The sequence below is a fragment of the Doryrhamphus excisus genome, chromosome 19, assembly GCF_030265055.1.
Source record: "Doryrhamphus excisus isolate RoL2022-K1 chromosome 19, RoL_Dexc_1.0, whole genome shotgun sequence".
Classification (NCBI taxonomy): domain Eukaryota; kingdom Metazoa; phylum Chordata; class Actinopteri; order Syngnathiformes; family Syngnathidae; genus Doryrhamphus; species Doryrhamphus excisus.
In genome coordinates, this window is record NC_080484.1 from 3076620 (window position 1) to 3098105 (window position 21486).

At 38.2% G+C, this 21486-nt stretch overlaps 2 protein-coding genes and 1 long non-coding RNA gene across 5 annotated transcripts in view; 1 reads left to right on the forward strand and 2 right to left on the reverse strand.

Annotated features, from left to right (window-relative positions):
• crb2a (crumbs cell polarity complex component 2a) overlaps positions 1-9241 on the forward strand; it is a 27404-nt gene extending 18163 nt beyond the window's left edge. The window contains exons 8-13 of the mRNA XM_058056472.1: positions 1734-2296; positions 4221-4386; positions 4649-5519; positions 7157-7273; positions 7433-7559; positions 8587-9241. Coding sequence (XP_057912455.1) covers positions 1734-2296; positions 4221-4386; positions 4649-5519; positions 7157-7273; positions 7433-7559; positions 8587-8808 — 2066 coding nt within the window. The 3' untranslated portion in view covers positions 8809-9241. The remainder of the gene's footprint in view (positions 1-1733; positions 2297-4220; positions 4387-4648; positions 5520-7156; positions 7274-7432; positions 7560-8586) is intronic.
• LOC131106926 (uncharacterized) overlaps positions 1-10047 on the reverse strand; it is a 17754-nt gene extending 7707 nt beyond the window's left edge. The window contains exons 1-3 of one of the 2 annotated variants that reach the window (XR_009120167.1): positions 10007-10047; positions 8525-9199; positions 2105-2252 (exon numbers count right to left, since the gene is read on the reverse strand). This is a non-coding gene — a long non-coding RNA (uncharacterized LOC131106926). Of the gene's footprint in view, positions 1-2104; positions 2253-2342; positions 2428-8524; positions 9200-10006 lie in introns of those variants that run through there. The other variant, XR_009120168.1, reaches the window with a different exon arrangement.
• A 4672-nt stretch (positions 10048-14719) lies between these two features.
• Positions 14720-21486, reverse strand: part of LOC131107285 (DENN domain-containing protein 1A-like) — a 36112-nt gene continuing 29345 nt past the window's right edge. The window contains exons 20-21 of one of the 2 annotated variants that reach the window (XM_058057168.1): positions 18415-18643; positions 14720-16818 (exon numbers count right to left, since the gene is read on the reverse strand). In XM_058057168.1, the coding sequence (XP_057913151.1) occupies positions 15934-16818; positions 18415-18643 (1114 nt within the window). In that variant the 3' untranslated portion in view covers positions 14720-15933. The remainder of the gene's footprint in view (positions 16819-18414; positions 18644-21486) is intronic. The other variant, XM_058057167.1, reaches the window with a different exon arrangement.

Genomic DNA, 21486 nt, shown 5'->3' on the forward strand with positions numbered 1-21486 from the left:
CGAATCGTGACAGGCCGCTATACGACGTCATTTGCAGCGTTTGCAGCGTTGCCTGCGCGTCCAGGTACATTGGAAACATAGTCAAGGAAGTGCCTTTTTATAACGGATAAAATCCGATTTACGCATATACCGGATATAAATCCGATATATGCGTAAAACGGACATTTTCCGGTATACGCATATATATATATACGCATAAAACAAGTTTACTCATTGAAGAGTATTGTTACTTTATAATAGTTTTACTCAAGAAACATATAAGTAATGGTAATGGTAATGGTTTGATTTCATTTGAACATGCATCAGATTCCAATTGAGTGCATCCCATAATCAGTTCCCAGTTCCACATGTCCAAAAGGAGTAGGAAGAAGCAAAGCTTATTAAATCCTACCCCTCCATCTGGTACTTTTACAATCACTAACTGTTACATTTGTTCACTTCCTGCTTTCCATAATACAGTTTAAGTTTTTTTTTGTCATATTGTTGGACAAAATCGGCATATTGTTTTTTGGCAAAAAAACCTCCAAAACAAAACAATATCACACATTCCTAATTTTTAAGCTTGATAATTTTTAATTTTCAAATATGCAAATTTAAAATAAGGTCCCTTGTTTAGATCCCTCTGTTATGATGTGAAAAGACCGTAAAGGTAAAACGATTGACGGCTTTGGTGTAGTTATACTTGGTCATTTGTTGAATCAAGACTATGATAATAGTCTATATAATATATATATATACATAATAGTATATAATAGTCTATAGTCTAGTTCTATATAATAATGGTGTGTTCTTAGTCGTGATGTGCGATGATAGGTGAGGCTCTGACTACCTGGCTACCAAATAAGCAAAAAAATAATGATAACATAAAAAAATGACTATTTGTCGCTCTGTAAATGTCTGGCGACCAGTCCAGGGTGTACCCCGCCTCTCACCTGAACACAGCTGGGATAGGCTCCAGCACCCCTGCGACCCTCGTGAGGATAAGTGGTAGAAAATGAATGAATGAATGTCCATTCAACTCTGTTATACAGTAAACCTCGGATATATCGGATTCAATTGTTCCCACTGGTTTTGTCCGATATAAGCGAAATCCGTTATATGCGTATACCGGAAAATGTCCGTTTTACGCATATATCGGATTTATATCCGGTATATGCGTAAATGGGATTTTATCCGTTATAAAAAGGCACTTCCTTGACTATGTTTCCAATGTACCTGGACGCGCAGGCAACGCTGCAAACGCTGCAAATGACGTCGTATAGCGGCCTGTCACGATTCGGCGAATCGGAGCGCCACGATGCGGCCATCCGATATATGCGAGGGAAATTTAATGGAAATGCATTGGAACGGGACTGGAGATTTTGTCCGAAATAGGCGAAATCCGTTATAAAAAATCCGATATATGCAATGAATTTTTATTGGAAATGCATTACAGAAAAATCGGTTCTTTTTTATCTGTCCGTTGTGAGCGAATTTCCGATATATCCGATTCCGATATATCCGAGGTTTACTGTAATTGTATTTTTAAATCCAACGGTTTGTAACATTTTCTGAGGTAAAAATCGGTGAAGCGGCATATTTCCTGATAAATTGCAGAATGAATATACCATATGAGTAATAAAAATAGTCTTAAGTAAAATATTGCTTAGTATACCTGGAACTTTAATGATGTACTGTAAATATTACCTTAATATTATTGTTGCTATTTTAAAAGTGCATCTACTTTTTGGCAGAATTGCCGTCGTGGACATACAGCCATGAGGACAGCAGGAGTTTTAGCGTTTATCGTATCGCCAAGAGCCACGGCAGGAACTTTCAAGTCTCCTTTTTTTTGAGGTCATTAAAGCTGGAAGGGTTGATCTTTCAATTGAGAACACCCGCAGGAGAAGTGTACTTTTCCATGTACCTAAAGATGGGAAGACTTTTGATCAGCTCTCTGGGCGACGGCGCCCCTCTTACTGCTCCCATTTTTCTGACAACCGGCGAGAAGCACTTCCTTCTGGTGGAGATCCAGCCAAGACAAGTCATCTTTGATCACGGAAGCCTTCGTTATGGAATCGGGACTATACCTGAGGTGGTCATTAACGCAGGAGACGAGGCTTACCTCGGAGGACTTCCAGAAGAGTGGGACTCTCGGCCGTGGGGAGGACATTACAAAGGCTGCCTGCAGGACTTTCGTTTGGATTTAGTTCATCTGGAGGTGGACGCCTGGAACGACGCCGATGAGGAGGAAATCTACGTATCCAGTGGTGCTGAAAATGTAAAGAGAGGATGCATCAGTGACGACACTTGCAAGGTGGAAAAGGGATATTTATATTATATCATCTTCTTTCACGGCGTACCTCAGTAACAATTGTTGTCTTTCACATCAGGGTCAGACCTTGTCAAAGCTTCATGTCCGTGATGATGATTACTTTGACAGTCCTTGCATGTCATAGTTTTACACAATACATAATAAATATATATAACAATAATATGTTATATATATTTATATATATATATATATTATATATATATATGTGTGTATGTATGTATGTATATATATACGTATATATATATATAAATTAGGGCAATCGATTAAAATATTTGATTGCAATTAATTGTATTTTGTTCATAGTTAACTCACAATTAATCATGTTTAATCACAGATGGAAAAAAGTTTTTTTTACAGAATATATAATAAATATATATACCAATAATATGCATCATAAATATTATATATATGTATGTATATATATATTAGGGCTGTCAATCGATTAAAATATTTCATTGCGATTAATCACATTTTGTCCATAGTTAACTCACAATTAATCATGTTTAATCACAGATGGAAAAAAGTTTTTTTTACAGAATATATAATAAATATATATACCAATAATATGCATCATAAATATTATATATATGTATGTATATATATATTAGGGCTGTCAATCGATTAAAATATTTGATTGCGATTAATTGTATTTTGTTCATAGTTAACTCACAATTAATCATGTTTAATCACAGATGGAAAAAAGTTTTTTACAGAATATATAATAAATATATATACCAATAATATGCATCATAAATATTATATATACATATGTATGTATATATATATTAGGGCTGTCAATTGATTAAAATATTTGATTGCGATTAATTGTATTTTGTTCATAGTTAACTCACAATTAATCATGTTTAATCACAGATGGAAAAAGTTTTTTTTACAGAATATATAATAAATATATATACCAATAATATGCATCATAAATATTATATATATGTATGTATATATATATTAGGGCTGTCAATCGATTAAAATATTTCGTTGCGATTAATCACATTTTGTCCATAGTTAACTCACAATTAATCATGTTTAATCACAGATGGAAACAAGTTTTTTTACACAATATATAATAAATATATATACCAATAATATGCATCATAAATATTATATATATGTATGTATATATATATATTAGGGCTGTCAATCGATTAAAATATTTCATTGCGATTAATCACATTTTGTCCATAGTTAACTCACAATTAATCATGTTTAATCAAATACCCAATCTGCCCAAAGAGAAAACAAATATAATAATTTAATAATAATAATAATTAATTATAATAATTATATACTATATATATCACAATATAATTATTGTTAATTATAATTATATTAATATTAATAATAATAATTTACTTTGATAACCCTATATAAAATTATGCTGTTCATTGAAGTTCATTGTACTCAACATTTCCAGGTCAACTTTTTGGCAATTAGACTAGAAATTGCCCATTTTCCGAAATTTTACAAAAGTTTATGTGTGAGGTGGCACCCCTAAATCTCAATGGATTTCCTCAAAACTTTGCAAAAGACATTTTTATGTTCATGAGAAAAAAATGGGATGCCAGTCTAATTGATATTATGAAATTCAAATTTCCCATTCAAATTTGATGCACCCTAACCTACGGCCACTCCGCTGTGATTGGTCCCACTCAGCGCCATGCAGCCCTGTATTGCAATATGTTTTCACCAATAAAAAACCTTGTAATAGCGATCATTAAAAATGTAATTAACCCTTAAATGCATAAGTGGGTCAAAAATGACCCGGTCAGGTTGTTTTCTTGAAATATCTTCGTAATGAAAAATTGTTAGCATTTCATATTCCAGGTATTCCTCAAAAAACATGTTTTTGATATCCGCCGCTAATTTCTTTGTCACTTGCTGTCCTCAACAGGGGAGCCCTTGTCAGAATGGAGGCGAATGCACGGTGACGTTCAACGATTTCACGTGTTCTTGTCCGCACGACTACACGGGACTCACTTGTCAAACTCAAGTTTGGTGTGTCAGTGATCCTTGCTTGAATGGCGGCCATTGCATGGATCTTTCTGACGGCTATGAATGTAAGTATCACAGTGTTGTTACTGTCAGACTGTCGGGGGGGGGGGGGGGGGGGGGGGGGGCGGCACATGGCGGTGTTGTTGCCGGGCGTGGCTGGTGAATGACCATACTCCGTACCACTTGGTCATTTGCCTGCCTTGTGGCAAAACAACCTTCCACCGTTTTTCACACGCTATGGGTGAAGGATGAAGGGTGGGTCCCTAATCAAATGGCTGCTTTGTTCGCCAATGACGTCCCCCCATAACGACTGTTCCTTATTCCTAGGTCTGCACAACGCAACGTTTGACAACAGTCCTGCACAATTCAGTACTGGAGGTTCCCTGGTTGAACCCGTGTCTTTAATATACGTGGAGTTAAGGACCCGTTCCGAGAATGCGGTTCTCCTGAGAGCCACCCGGGGTTCCGACCAGCTGACGGTGGGTCTGCTGGACTCGTCTGTTTGGGTTGAGATCCACATCGCCGACGGAGCCGAGACGCTGACTTTTACAGGCGAGCGTAAAGTGGCTGATGGGAGGTGGCATCGAGTAAACGTGACGATGGCGAAGAGAGACCAAAAATCATCCCCCTGGACGATCACCGTGGACGGAATCATCGATGCTAGTAGCCTGCCGCACGGAACAGGAAGTTTACACTTCCTCAATGATAGAGGCGCGGTGCTAACCTTAGCCGAGAGCTTCACCGGATGCTTGGGTGCAATCAGGGTCGGAGGGGTGTATCTTCCTTTTGTGGACGACTACGACCCCCCACAGGTGGCTCAGTTCCGCTTTTCGGGAACGCAAAGAATCAGCCTGGGTTGTCGCAGTGCCCCCGTTTGTAACGCCAACCCTTGCCTAAACGGAGCCACTTGTAACGACGTCTTTAATAAGGTTTTCTGCGAGTGTGACGTGGGCTGGGAGGGGGAACTATGTGATGTCGACGCGGATGATTGTGCGTCTGGGCCTTGTTTTAATGGCCGGTGTAAGGACTACTTGGCTGGGTTCGAGTGCCGCTGCCACCCGGGATATGCAGGCGCACTCTGCGACGTGGACGTGGACGAGTGCGAGCATCACGCTTGCCAACATGGCGCCATCTGTCAAGACGGACCCAACATGTACACCTGTATATGCCCCAATGGTTACAGCGGCCCACGATGCCAGTGAGTACGCGTTTGATCCCTCGCCAATAGTAGTTTCGTAGCGAGCCTCTATCACGTTTTATTTATATTAAATGTTTGGTTTGGTGGTCAAGTATGACCTATTATTAGTCAAAAAAGATGCTGTTACCTTGATGAGACAGGAGCCTCCACAGTAAGTACTGTACTCAACAGGAAGTACGTATATAAAGAACAATACAATGTCTATATTTCATGTAATTTATGTACTGTATTGGGTAATGCAGGCGCAAAGGTGACTATAGGGGTGTTATGTTTAGAGGGGAGCAGCACGGCGTTCGAGTGGTTAACGCACAGCTAGGAGACCTGGGTTCAATTCCACCCTCGGCCATCTCTGTGTGGAGTTTGCATGTTCTCCCCGTGCATGCGTGGGTTTTCTCCGGGTACTCCGGTTTCCTCCCACATTCCAAAAACATGCTAGGTTAATTAGCGACTCCAAATTGTCCATAGGTATGAATGTGAGTGTGAATGGTTGTTTGTCTATATGTGCCCCGTGATTGACTGGCCACCAGTCCAGGGTGTACCCCGCCTCTCGCCCGAAGACAGCTGGGATAGGCTCCAGCACCCCCGCGACCCTCGTGAGAGGATAAGCGGTAGAAAATGAATGAATGAGTTCTCCTCCTATTTTGTGTGGAAGTGGTAACTTTTTGGCTTCTTGTTTTGTCTATCCCCACCCTCGGCCATCTCTGTGTGGAGTTTGCATGTTCTCCCCGTGCATGCGTGGGTTTTCTCCGGGTACTCCGGTTTCCTCCCACATTCCAAAAACATGCTAGGTTAATTAGCGACTCCAAATTGTCCATAGGTATGAATGTGAGTGTGAATGGTTGTTTGTCTATATGTGCCCTGTGATTGGCTGACCACCAGTCCAGAGTGTGCCCCGCCTCTCGCCCAAAGACAGCTGGGATAGGCTCCAGCACTTCCCGCGACCCTCGGGAGGATAAGCGGTAGAAAATGAATGAATGAATGAATTTTTTTATTACAAATGGCTGCACGGTGGACTGGTTAGAGCGCAGGCCACACAGCAAATTTAAATTTAAAATAATAATTATTAAAATAATTAAATAAAATTCAAATTAAAATATTAATTAAATAAAGTATTAATTGAATAAAATATTAATTAAATAAAATTTAAATTAAAAAAATTAAATTAAAAAATTTAAATTAAATGATCCCACCCTCGGCCATCTCTGTGTGGAGTTTGCATGTTCTCCCCGTGCATGCGTGGGTTTTCTCCGGGTACTCCGGTTTCCTCCCACATTCCAAAAACATGCTAGGTTAATTAGCGACTCCAAATTGTCCATAGGTATGAATGTGAGTGTGAATGGTTGTGACCAGTCCAGGGGTCCAGGGTGTACCCCGCCTCTCGCCCGAAGACAGCTGGGATAGGCTCCAGCACCCCCGCGACCCTCGTGAGAAAAAGCGGTAGAAAATGAATGAATAAATGACTGGTTCAAGACTCTTCATCCTTGTATTTAGCAAACATCAACTGCTTGTATTGTTTCTTGAATTGGCTCATCGTTGTGCATTGTTTGAGGTCCTTACTCAATCCATCCCATAGTTTGATTCCACATACTGAAATGCTATGGCTTTTTAAATAGTAATGATGCTAACTTTTCCAATAGGTGGGACTATCCGCCGCTAAAGTGTGGTAAAGATGTACTTTGTGCAAATGATGGGATCTGCAACGACGGGCTCTGGGGTGCTAACTGCACATGCATGCCGGGCTTTGAAGGCAAAAGGTACGTTTCAATAACTTCAATGACCTCACCAGAGGCCATATATGTGTCACATGGGTCTGCAATTGGACCTTAATTCATGACAGCTAAGTGTCTTACTAATGCTTTTCTTGCTGTTTGTGCTCCCAACTCCCTTGACATCGTACACGTTTTGTGTTCCAGCTGTGAAATGGAGATCAATGAGTGCAACTCCAATCCCTGTCGGCATGGCGGTTCTTGTTTGGATCGGTTCAACATGTTTGTGTGTCAATGCCCGCCTGGCTACAGCGGTTCCGTGTGTGACATCAATGTAAGTACTCCATACTTCCTGTTATCCTGGCTGTGGAAAGTCCTCCAGGCCAGCTTAGAAAACCTTTTACGACTTTCTAAATATATTTTTTACAACATTATTACATTCCTGCAGACATGAAACCATCCCTATACACTTATATTAGTTATTATTTACAACACATTGCATTTTTTGGACTCGAGACGGCCGCTAGCTAGCAAGCTAACAAGCTAGTGAGCTAGCGTGTGAACCAAATGCCTCAAATGTATTTTCTATAAATTTAAGAAGCCAAAAACATACCACTTCCACACTGAATGGGAGATCTTTTTTTTCCACTCATGTTGGACATGCCATTAGCTTACATTACATTACCTTAACACTGCATGTGTTAAGGTAATGTAATGTAAGCTAATGTGTCTGTCATTCATTCATTCATTTTCTACCGCTTTTTCCTCACGAGGGTCGCGGGGGTGCTGGAGCCTATCCCAGCTGTCTTCTGGCGAGAGGCGGGGTACACCCTGGACTGGTGGCCAGCCAATCACAGGGCACATATAGACAAACAACCATTCACACTCACATTCATACCTATGGACAATTTGGAGTCGCTAATTAACCTAGCATGTTTTTGGAAGAGAGAAAACACACGCATGCACGAGGAGAACATCCCGATGGCCGAGGGAGGAATTGAACTCGGGTCTCCTACCTGTGAGGCCTTCACGGTAACCACTCCTCCACCGTGCAGCCCTGTATTGCAATATGTTTTCACCAATAAAATACCCAGTAATAGCGATCATTAAAAATGTAATTAATGTCAGGGGGAAAAAGCGATATAGCAAGATAGCGCTAATCGAACTGTAACAAAAATATATACTATATATGAATTATTGCATTATATTCAGTGAATGCCGCTTTTGTAAAGTTATTTAACACTTTCCTGGAATGGTTTTTAAAGGTAGGGTGAACACAGGCATAAACAGCATACTCACCCAACACGCCACGTTTGATTCCTCACTCACGTCTCCTTTTGTGGCTTGCCTTTACTTCCCAGCAACAAGCGCGTGCAGAAGAGGTCTCCTGGCTGGCAGTGGCGCTCCCCCTGTTGTCCTTCTGCGTCCTCGTTTTCATCCCCGCTTTGGGCTTCATGATACGAACGACGAGAAAGAAGCGCCAGTCGGAGGGGGCGTACAGTCCCAGCGCCGAGGAACTGGCAGGGGCTCGCTTGGCCATGGACAGAATGCTCAAAGTTCCACCTGAGGAAAGACTCATCTGACCCACATCGACAATCAATCGTACCGTCAACATTATGCACAAGTACACGCCACAGTACAGTAGACATGATTAGAACCAAAAATGAAAAAACAAAATTTCCTGGTGTCACATTGACATCAGAAACCCCAGGATCGACTGCTGGCGAGGTGGCTGGCTGGTCATCCAGAGTTTCCGGTTAGGAAAAAACCCGGATGCCAATTCTACAGACACAGCTTCCATACAGAACTTAATGTACAATACTGTTCCTGTGTGTGTGTCCAGGTCCTGGCGTTCAAGTAGACCCCAATATGTAAGTTTTTACAATCTTTGTGGTGGGGCTGGGTCCGCGTCTGGGAGAGATGGCCTGACTCGCCATGCTTGATGTTAGCGTATGTAACGGCCTTGTTAGGTCTCTGAAGAACAAAAGAATGAAAATAAAGTTATTTTCCTCTCCATTTCTGCCCCCATCAATGCCAACCACGTTGTGTGGCAAAAAGAGGAAGTACTTGTTTTAATGGTAATAAAGACAGATTTATATTTACAATGTTGCACAACACTGCCAACTAGTGGCCAATATAAGTAACAGAGTAGGGGAGAGAAGCGGAAGGAGTGATTAATGACACGTGACGCACAAAAAGTATTATGATTACAAAAAAATTAAAATACCTGAAGAACAAAAGAATGAAAATAAAGTTATTTTCCTCTCCATTTCTGCACCCCTCATCAATGCCAACCACGTTGTGTGGCAAAAAGAGGAAGTACTTGTTTTAATGGTAATAAACACAGATTTTATATTTACAATGTTGCACAACACTGCCAACTAGTGGCCAACATAAGTAACGGAGTGGGGGAGAGAAGCGGAAAGAGTGATTAATGACACGTGACGCACAAAAAGTATTATTACAAAAAATTAAAAACACATACATGAAGAACAAAAGAATGGAAATAAAGTTATTTTCCTCTCCACTTCTACACCCTACACAGACGGAACATAAATTACACAATGTAACAAAAACCACGACGGGCATTTGCTAGTGTAACGCAAATCCCGCCAGAAGTGTATATGAAACGAGGCCCTTTTTACTAAAACCAATCATCAAAATAACATAAAACCACTCGAAATGACAAATATATCGACATAAAAACAATATACACAACACACATGACTGAATCTTAAACTAAACAACACATTTTGTCTGCAGCTCCTTAACTGAACTTACCCTCATCAATGCCAGCCATGTTGTGTGGTAAAGAGAGGGAGTGCTACCAAAGATGGGGGCAACTACGGAAGCCCGGGAGGAGCAAAAGTGAAAGGACAAAATAAAGCACATACAAGGAAAGCGATGAAAATAGACTAAACAAAATAAGAAAAATAAAAAATTGAGATAAAACTCACACAATTATTAAATAATAATAAATTCACACATTTTGAAAATAAATGTGCATTTCTAACTAAAATCCAAGCCGAAAACACTTGAACGCTCCAACACTTCTATTCAACTCTGCATAACAACTGAAAGTATTTCATCTGCGCTGTTCATTTTTCTTTTGTTCTATGAAATGATTTATGGAATTTTCTGTAATGATTTTAAACTGATTTTGTTTTTATGGAATCATTTTATGAAGTGATTTCACCTTTCTTTTCTGTGAAGCACTTTGAATGACCTTGGGGATGAATTGTGCTGTGGAAATAAACTTGCCTTCATATGCAAGATGATAACCTGATACAACCCTGTTCATTTGGTACCTCAGGGTTTAGTGGCGTTTTGGGCTTTGTGACGCTCCCTTTTGAGCCAAACATTCAGTAGACATATCTAGGTGGACATGCCAAGGACATGCTGCAAATTTGGAAGCTGTAGTGTCAAGAAAACAAAAACAAAAACAAAAAACAAAATGGAAAAAAAAATGTTTATTAACAAAGGGTGTCCGTGTTACGGGTCCCAAGCGTGGGCACCGTGTAGAAATCCTGCCCCTGAGGACTCTAAGTGGGTTTCGAATAGAGGAAAAGGGAGTCTTAAAGAACCAAATTATAGAATGAGAACCATATTGTTTATTCCTGACAACAATACCTAATACAGACGTCTGGGCTTATCTGCAGTCCCTGTATGCCTACAAGTAAGCGGGTCTTATTACAGTGCAACTGCAAAAAAGCACCCTTTTTTTTACAATATGATTGGTGTTTACAGTCCAGCCCTCCACCTCCCTGTTGATGGTCAAGCATGCGGGTGGTGTGGTCCTCCACCTCCAGAAAATCCACGATATCTTTGGTCTTCCTGGTGTTGAGGTTGACCAGATCGTCACTGCTCCCAGAAAGGCGGCCCTTCGGCCACATCAGACCGGCCTGCGACTTCATTTCAAAACTTTGCAGAGTAACATTTATGCGTCAGATTCCTAAAAACCCCTGAGCAGTCTTGTCATGTAGTGGATCTTTGACCAGCATATTTTTTGCAATACGCCCCTAAAAACAGCACTCCTTTCTCACAGAGGATCTTTCACTGGCTTTTTTGCAATAGGTCCTTAAAAACAGTCATATTAATCTTTTGATTAATCTTTTGATTAATCAAAAGATTCTGTTATTTTGAGGATCTTTGACTGGCATTTTCGCAATAAAAACTGGCCTTAAAAACAGTCATGCATTCGTCATATGGACTATGGAGGATCTTTGACAAGCATTCTTGCAGTCGGACCTTAAAAACAGCAAAGTGCTCCTGTCTTTACAGAGGATCTTTGACTGGCTTTTTTGAAGTAAGTCTTTAAAAACGACAGAGTGCTTCTGTTATATTGAAGATCTTTGACTGGCATTTTCACAATAGGGCCTTAAAAACAGTCATGAATTCATCATATGGACTATGGAGGATCTTTGACAAGCATTCTTGCAGTTGGACCTTAAAAACAGCAAAGCGCTCCTGTCTTTACAGAGTATCTTTGACTGGCTTTTGTGAAGTAAGTCTTTAAAAATGTGCTTCTGTTATATTGAGGATCTTTGACTGGCATTTTCACAATAGGGCCTTAAAAACAGTCATGCATTCGTCATATGGACTATGGAGGATCTTTGACAAGTATTCTTGCAGTCCGACCTTATAAACAGCAAAGCGCTCCTGTCTTTACAGAGGATCTTTGACTGGCTTTTTTTAAGTAAGCCTTTAAAAATGTGCTTCTGTTATATTGAGGATCTTTGACTGGAATTTTCACAATAGGGCCTTAAAAACAGTCACGCATTCGTCATATGGACTATGGGGGATCTTTGACAAGCATTCTTGCAGTCGGACCTTACAAACAGCAAAGCGCTCCTGTCTTTACAGAGGATCTTTGACTGGCATTTTAGCAATAGGGCCTTAAAAACAGTCATGCATTCGTCATATGGACTAGGGAGGATCTTTGACAAGCATTCTTGCAGTTGGACCTTAAAAACAGCAAAGCGCTCCTGTCTTTACAGAGGATCTTTGACTGGCTTTTTGAAGTAAGTCTTTAAAAATGTGCTTCTGTTATATTGAGGATCTTTGACTGGCATTTTCACAATAGGGCCTTAAAAACAGTCATCATGCATTCGTCATATGGACTATGGAGGATCTTTGACAAGCATTCTTGCAGTCGGACCTTAAAAACAGCAAAGCGCTCCTGTCTTTACAGAGGATCTTTGACTGGCTTTTTTGAAGTAAGTCTTTAAAAATGTGCTTCTGTTATATTGAGGATCTTTGACTGGCATTTTAGCAACAGGGACAAGCAGTCAGACCTTAAAAACGGCAAACATTTCTGTCATACAGAGGATCTTTGACCAGCATATTTTCTGTAGTAAGTCCTTAAAAACAACAAAGTGCTTGTCTTATATTGAGGATCTTGGACTAGCTTTTTTACATGAAGCCCTTATAAAGAGCCAAATGTTCCTTTCATGTCGAGGATCTTTGACTGATATTTTGGCAGTAAGACCTTAATGACAGCCAAGCACTCTTGTCTGATAGAGGATCTTTGACTAGATTTTTTTGCAGTAGGTTCTTAAAAACAGCAAACACTTCTATGATACAGAGGATCTTTGACCAGCATATTTTCTGTAGTACGTCCTTAAAAACAATTAAGTGCTCGTCTTATATTGAGGATCTTGGACTAGCTTTTTTACATTCAGCCCTTAATGAAAGGAACAGCAAAGTGTTCCTTTCAAGTTGAGGATCTTTGACTGATATTTTGGCAGTAGGACCTTAAAGACAGCCAAGCACTCTTGTCTGATGAAGGATCTTTGACTAGATTTTTTGCAGTAGGTTCTTAAAAACAGCAAACACTTCTGTAATACAGAGGATCTTTGACCAGCATATTTTCTGTAGTATGTCCTTAAAAACAACTAAGTGCTTGTCTTATATTGAGGATCTTGGACTAGCTTTTTGACATTAAGCCCTTACAAACAGCCAAGTGTTCCTTTCATGTCGAGGATCTTTGACTGATATTTTGGCAGTAGGACCTTAAAGACAGCCAAACACTCTTGTCTGATAGAGGATCTTTGACTATATATTTTTTTGCAGTAGGTTCTTAAAAACAGCAAACACTTCTGTAAGGATCTTTGACCAGCATATTTTCTGTAGTACGTCCTTAAAACCAACTAAGTGCTTGTCTTATATTGAGGATCTTGGACTAGCTTTTTTACATTCAGCCCTTAATGAAAGGAACAGCAAAGTGTTCCTTTCATGTCGAGGATCTTTGACTGATTTTGGCAGTAGGACCTTAAAGACAGCCAAGCACTCTTGTCTGATGAAGGATCTTTGACTAGATTTTTTGCAGTAGGTTCTTAAAAACAGCAAACACTTCTGTAATACAGATGATCTTTTACCAGCATATTTTCTGTAGTACGTCTAGTATATTGAGGATCTTGGACTAGCTTTCTTACATGAAGCCATTACAAACAGCCAAATGTTCCTTTCATGTTGAGGATCTTTGACTGATATTTTGGCAGTAGGACCTTAAAACAGCCAAGCACTCTTGTCTGATAAAGGATCTTTGACTAGATTTTTTGCAGTAGGTTCTTAAAAACAGCAAACACTTCTGTAATACAGAGGATCTTTGACCAGCATATTTTCTGTAGTACGTCCTTAAAAACAACTAAGTGCTTGTCTTTTTTTTTATTAAGGATCTTGGACTAGCTTTTTGACATTAAGCTCTTACAAACAGCCAAGTGTTCCTTTCATGCCGAGGATCTTTGACTAGATTTTTTGCAGTAGGTTCTTTAAAAAAGCAAATACTTCTGTAAGGATCTTTGACCAGCATATTTTCTGTAGTACGTCCTTAAAAACAATGAAGTGCTTGTCTTATATTGAGGATCTTGGACTAGCTTTTTACATTAAGCCCTTACAAACAGCCAAGTGTTCCTTTCATGTCGAGGATCTTTGACTGATATTTTGGCAGTAGAACCTTAAAAACAGCCAAGCAGTCTTGTCTGATAAAGGATCTTTGACTAGAGTTTTTGCAGTAGGTTCTTAAAAACAGCAAACACTTCTGTAAGGATCTTTGACCAGCATATTTTCTGTAGTACGTCCTTAAAAACAATGAAGTGCTTGTCTTATATTGAGGATCTTGGACTAGCTTTTTACATCAAGTCCTTACAAACAGCCAAGTGTTCCTTTCATGTCGAGGATCTTTGACTGATATTTTGGCAGTAGAACCTTAAAAACAGCCAAGCAGTCTTGTCTGATAAAGGATCTTTGACTAGAGTTTTTGCAGTAGGTTCTTAAAAACAGCAAACACTTCTGTAAGGATCTTTGACCAGCATATTTTCTGTAGTACGTCCTTAAAAACAATGAAGTGCTTGTCTTATATTGAGGATCTTGGACTAGCTTTTTACATCAAGTCCTTACAAACAGCCAAGTGTTCCTTTCATGTCGAGGATCTTTGACTGATATTTTGGCAGTAGAACCTTAAAAACAGCCAAGCAGTCTTGTCTGATAAAGGATCTTTGACTAGATTTTTTTGCAGTAGGTTCTTAACCTATAAAGGTTTGAAAATGACCAATATGCGGTATGAATTCAGAGGAATGTCTTTATTGAGTGTCAATAAGATAGCAAGTGTGTGTTGACAAAAAGTGAACCAAAATAAAGGAAACCCTATTGGAGTACAAGGAACCTTGCTTAGCGTGTTTTTTGGTTAACATTGAAAATGTACACACCACAAGTATACATTCTCCGGTCATGTTATTAATGCACTGCTTATGTTTTTAATGTATTTATCATAAACGTCCTTCTTTGTTAGCTATTAGCTTAATGGCAAACGCAGCTGGAAGTTACATCGCCCGTCTACGATGACGTCAGCAGTTGACGCTAGCATCATTTTTTTTCCCATGACTGCAGTTGCTTATGCTAAATTAATCATGATTAATTTTGTAATCATTTGACAGCTGTAATATAATTAAATTATGTATTATAAGTTATAATAAATTGTGTCCTGTCATGTATCTTTCTGTGCATAAAATACATAAAAATTGGCAAATTTTACACAGTTTCAAATAATGATGAATCATGATTAATTAATTTGAAAACTGTGATTAATTTGATTCCTTTTTTGAATCATTTGACGGTTTTGTGTTAATATTTTTGGCCTTATTATTATTCCTTATGAGAAATTTGGATTTGGCTAAAGATGGAATAATGACGCTATCCAAGGTTCCAATGTACGTTTTCACATTTCACATGGATTTTCCGTGCGGGGGGGGGGGGGGGGGGGGGCTTGGAGTCGTTTGTTGTAAGACGTTTCATAAAAGACAATCATGCATTTCATTGCAGTTTGGGTTTGAATTTGAGGAACATTTGATATGTTTTGTAATATTTCAAAAATGGCTCTCGTGCAGTCATGAAATCAAAAGGCAACATTCAGACAAAACATGGTGGGATTTGAACCCCTGCTGACTTTTGCAGGGTACCCTCACTAACATGTGAACGGTACCTGCTTTATATGGCAGATATCAATGAATTTCTAATTGACTGAGATGTTGGTGTCATTCTATTAGTTAGCGGTGTCCACTTTCAAACCTGAAGGTTGCGGGTTTAATGACAATGTTGAAGTGCCCTTGGGCAAACCCTTGGGTAAAAGTGCTTGAGTACTCCGAATATACACGGGGTAACGGGGTAACGTGCCAAAATCAGCAGAGGATGAGATTATTTATGTGCAGGCTTCAGTCAAATGTTTCCCACCTCTTCTGCTCCACGGTCTTCTGGGGGGGGGCGGCTGGTTTAATCATTGTGAGCAGGTCACCAAACAGATCCTGAGTGTGGTGGTTTTCCGCTTCGGCGTGACGCGGCCTGGCGAGCGGGTTGGGTGCCGCAGTCGGCACAGACGATGAGTTCGTAAGCGCACTCGAAAGTGCATAATTCGCGGTGGACGAGTGAGGCAACGAAATGTATGAGGACGGGTACCCGGGTATGAGGGTGGCACTGCCGGAGAGGGCGTGGAACGGCTGCGGCCGGCGCGGTTCCGGCGTTTTACTCCAGGTAGCTTGGGTGAAGAGATTAGGTGATATGTCATCAAGTGGCTGAAACGGAGGCAGGTTCTGTGCGAAAGGGGTTGCTTTGCAAGAAAACACCTCAATATCCACGTCACCCCTTCCTGACATGAAACTACTGCGTGCTGAGTCGTTGAGGGGGTCCAGAAGGCTTATCAAATCCACACCATCCTGCCCAGACTTCATTTGGACGTCATCTGAGGTCTTTGTTAGGGCTTTTCGAAATTCCTGGCCACCTTTTTTTGTCGCGTCATTATGGAATTGTGTACACGGCGCCTGCCCGACAATTGGTGCACGCACAGGTCCCAGATCAGCTCTTCTCTTGCCGTGAGGACGAGGTATTGTGATGATGTCTTGGCCGCAGGAGTCTGAATTCTTACTGCTGTGGTATTTGTTCTGGCTGCGGGGTTGGGAAGATGGGGGTCTTTGGCAGGAAGGAGGCTCGCAAGGGGAAAAGTCGACTTGATCCAGTCCGGGACTCAACAGCTTGTTATAAGGGTTGGACGGCTTCAGGCCCGGAAACATTTGGGAATATTCACTGAAACTCAGCTCCTTTCGCTGCAGACAGGAAATGCAACACATGACACGGCTTTAACGAGTTTTCTCTTCCTCATTAAACTCAATGTCGCCATCACAAGAAGGCAATTACTTATCCAGTAATTAAAATTCACAACAGTTCTAATAATTCTAAGTTATTCTTTTTATTAATAAATTTTTATTTTAAATAAATAAAATAATAAACAAAAAATAAAAATTTTATCACCAGTTTTATTTATTTTAAAACCTAAAATGATGATGAAACATTATGAAATGTCAATACTTCATATTTTAATTATTCTGATCTTTATCATTTTCATATTTAAATAAAAAAATTAAAATGATAAAAATATCAAGTATTTCCAATTATCAGCATTTTTATTTGTAAAAACTATTTTTAATTTTTTATTATTATTTATTTTAATTTTATTATTATTTAAAAAATACAAACAATTATAAAATGTAAACTATTTTATTATAATTAATATTTTATTTAAAATCAGCATTGTTATTTAAATAAAAACCTAAAAAATGTTAAGTTTTATTTATTTTTTAATAATCAGGATTTTAAATTTGGTGAAATAAAAACCTAAAAATAATAACAAACAAATAATAGGATTTTTATCACCAGTTTTATTTATTTTAAAACCTAAAATGATGATGAAACATTATGAAATGTCAATACTTCATATTTAAATTATTCTAATCTTTATCATTTTCATATTTAAATAAAAATATGATGTTGAAATATCTAGTATTTCCTATTAACAGCATTTTTATTTGTAAAAAATATTTACATTTTTTTATTATTAGTATTTATTTATTTATTTTATTATTTTTTATTATTATTTTAATAATAACAATTATAAAATGTAAAGTATTTTTATTATAATTAATATTTTATTTAAAATCAGCATTGTTATTTAAATAAAAACCTAAAATGACAAAAATATATATATGAACTATGAGATTTTTTATTTAAATAAAAATATGCTAAAATATATATGAAATATATATTTCATTTTTGTTTTATATTTTACAATTATTTGTATTTTATTTTTATTTAAAAAAGTAAAAATGACTTTAAATATAAATACTAAATATTAATAGTTCATATTTACTGTATTTTCTGTCACAATTTTTATTGTACATAAATAACTATATTAAATATATAAATAAATATTATAATAAATATATCATTAAAAACATTAATATATTAATATAAAAATATAAAAAAAAGAAAAATATAGATGAAATATCTAGTAGTTTATTTTATTTTCATCATAATTTTTTAAATTTTAGTTTAACAAAAACAAAATTATATAAATATATGTATATAAAATATATATCATTCATATTTTTAATCATCATTTTTATTTATTGAAAAATGAAAAAGATTAAATAAAATATTTAATGTTTACATTTGTTTCATTCTTTTTTCACATTAATTTTCTTTGAGAATAAACTACAGCATCTAATAGTTATTCATTATTCTTTACTATATTACATTATGAAAGTAATATTGGCAATAGCAGGCACCTATATACAGTATACGGTAATACTGTATTAGAAAAAAGACAAATTGATGAAATCTAAAAAAAAAAAAACATCTCTGACCTCACAGGTGAGCTTGGCTTGAAGTGCGTCAGAGTCTTGCAGAATCCTCAGGTCCTCGAGACTTTTAGCCAGAGGAAATCCTGGGCTCTCGTGCTCATCCAGGCAGCTGAAGATATTGGCCAGTAAGCTGACGTTGGAGATGTTCTCCTTCAGCGGGCTGGGAGGAGCCGTCTGACAATCCCTTTCTTCCATCCACTCCGCCTCTCTGAGAGAGTGGTACGGCTGTGACCTGCAGGATACGACGCATCATCAAACTGGAGCTCTTTGACGCCAAGATGAGTGGATGTGTTGGGAGGCAGCATCCTACTGTGCATTGTTGTTGTTGTTGTTGCGTGCATTGTTAGCTAGCTCATGCTAACTCGTTTTCTCTTGTGAAAAAGGTCAAATAAATGTGTTCATCATAAGGATTGTGGATGAAGGATTCCTATCATGCTCATTTTGTGGACTCCTATAGAGCAGCTACACATAATAACCCACACACAATGCTTTCTAGGTCTTCCAGAATCTGCACCGATTCCAACTGTGTTTCCTTGGAACAGAATCTAAACCCTTCTATACATTATTCATAAAAAATATATATATATATCTATATAAACCAACGAAAAACTGGCAATACGGAAGAAAAACTCGAAAAAGTCGGTATCACATAATGTTGATGTTTACGTTTTACTGGGCATGCCCCATTGACTGTTCTGTTTCATTATAGCGGCACATGTAGACAAGAGATTGGAATATTCCTTTCCATGTATATCGTGTTTTCGGAAAGAAAACTCATGAAAACGTGGCTATTGTTAGAGTTTCATAGACAAAAAGGTACCTCCCAATGGCGTGCATTGTTAGCTAGCTCATGCTAACTCGTTTTCTCTTGTGAAAAAGGTCAAATAAATGTGTTCATCATAAGGATTGTGGATGAAGGATTCCTATCATGCTCATTTTGTGGACTCCTATAGAGCAGCTACACATAATAACCCACACACAATGCTTTCTAGGTCTTCCAGAATCTGCACCCATTCCAACTGTATTTCCTTGGAACAGAATCTAAGCCCTTCTATACATTATTCATAAAAAGAAAATATATATCTATATAAACCAACAAAAAACTGGCAATACGGAAGAAAAACTCGGAAAAGTCGGTATCACGTAATGTTGATGTTTACGTTTTACTGGGCATGCCCCATTGACTATTCTGTTTGATTATAGCGCCGCATTTAGACAAGAGATTGGAATATTCCTTTCCATGTATACCGTGTTTTCGGAAAGGTCATTCGGAAAGAAAAAAACGTGTAAACGTGGCTATTGTTTGAGTTTCGTAGTCCAAAAGGTACCTCCCAATGGCGTGCATTGTTAGCTAGCTCATGCTAACTCATTTTCTCTTGCGAAAAAGGTCAAATAAATGTGTTCATCATAAGGATTGTGGATGAAGGATTCCTATCATGCTCATTTTGTGGACTCCTATAGAGCAGCTACACATAATAACCCACACACAATGCTTCCTAGGTCTTCCAGAATCTGCACCGAGTCCAACTGTGTTTCCTTGGAACAGAATCTAAACCCTTCTATACTTTATTCATAAAAAGAAAATATATATCTATATAAAACATGTTACCAGTTTCATTATAAAATATTAGCAAGATGGAATTTGAACACGCAGATCCAGACGTTCTTCGCTTTTAAAAATGGAGGCGAGCAATCGGCACTGGACTGCTAAGGAAAGTTTGTTTTTGATCCAAACTCAATTTCAAGACCGGACCAACGAAAAACCGGCAATACGGAAGAAAAACTCGGAAAAGTCGGTATCACGTAATGTTGATGTTTACGTTTTACTGGGCATGCCCCATTGACTATTCTGTTTGATTATTTTTTCAGTTTTCGGAAAGGTCATTCGGAAAGATTCCAATTCCAAAAAACTCCTCATGTAAACGTGGCTATTGTTAGAGTTTCATAGTCAAAAAGGTACCTCCCAATGGCGTGCATTGTTAGCTAGCTCATGCTAACTCGTTTTCTCTTGTGAAAAAGGTGAAATAAATGTGTTCATCATAAGGATTGTGGATGAAGGATTCCTATCATGCTCATTTTGTGGACTCCTATAGAGCAGCTAAACATAATAACCCACACGCAATGCTTTCTAGGTCTTCCAGAATCTGTACCGATTCCAACTGTATTTCCTTGGAACAGAATCTAAACCCTTCTATACATTATTCATAAAAAAAATATATATATATCTATATAAACCAACGAAAAACTGGCAATACGGAAGAAAAACTGGGAAAAGTCGGTATCACGTAATGTTGATGTTTACGTTTTACTGGGCATGCCCTATTGACTATTCTGTTTGATTATAGCGCCGCATTTAGACAAGAGATTGGAATATTCCTTTCCATGTATACCGTGTATTCAGAAAGATTCCATTCGGAAAGAAAAAAACTCCTCATGTAAACGTGGCTATTGTTAGAGTTTCATAGTCAAAAAGGTACCTCCCAATGGCGTGCATTGTTAGCTAGCTCATGCTAACTCGTTTTCTCTTGTGAAAAAGGTCAAATAAATGTGTTCATCATAAGGATTGTGGATGAAGGATTCCTATCATGCTCATTTTGTGGACTCCTATAGAGCAGCTACACATAATAACCCACACACAATGCTTTCTAGGTCTTCCAGAATCTGTACCGATTCCAACTGTATTTCCTTGGAACAGAATCTAAACCCTTCTATACATTATTCATAAAAAAAATATATATATATCTATATAAACCAACGAAAAACTGGCAATACGGAAGAAAAACTGGGAAAAGTCGGTATCACGTAATGTTGATGTTTACGTTTTACTGGGCATGCCCCATTGACTATTCTGTTTGATTTAACGCCACATGTAGACAAGAGATTGGAATATTCCTTTCCATGTATATCGTGTTTTCGGAAAGGTCATTCGGAAAGAAAAAAACGTGTAAACGTGGCTATTGTTTGAGTTTCGTAGTCAAAAAGGTACCTCCCAATGGCGTGCATTGTTAGCTAGCTCATGCTAACTCGTTTTCTCTTGTGAAAAAGGTCAAATAAATGTGTTCATCATAAGGATTG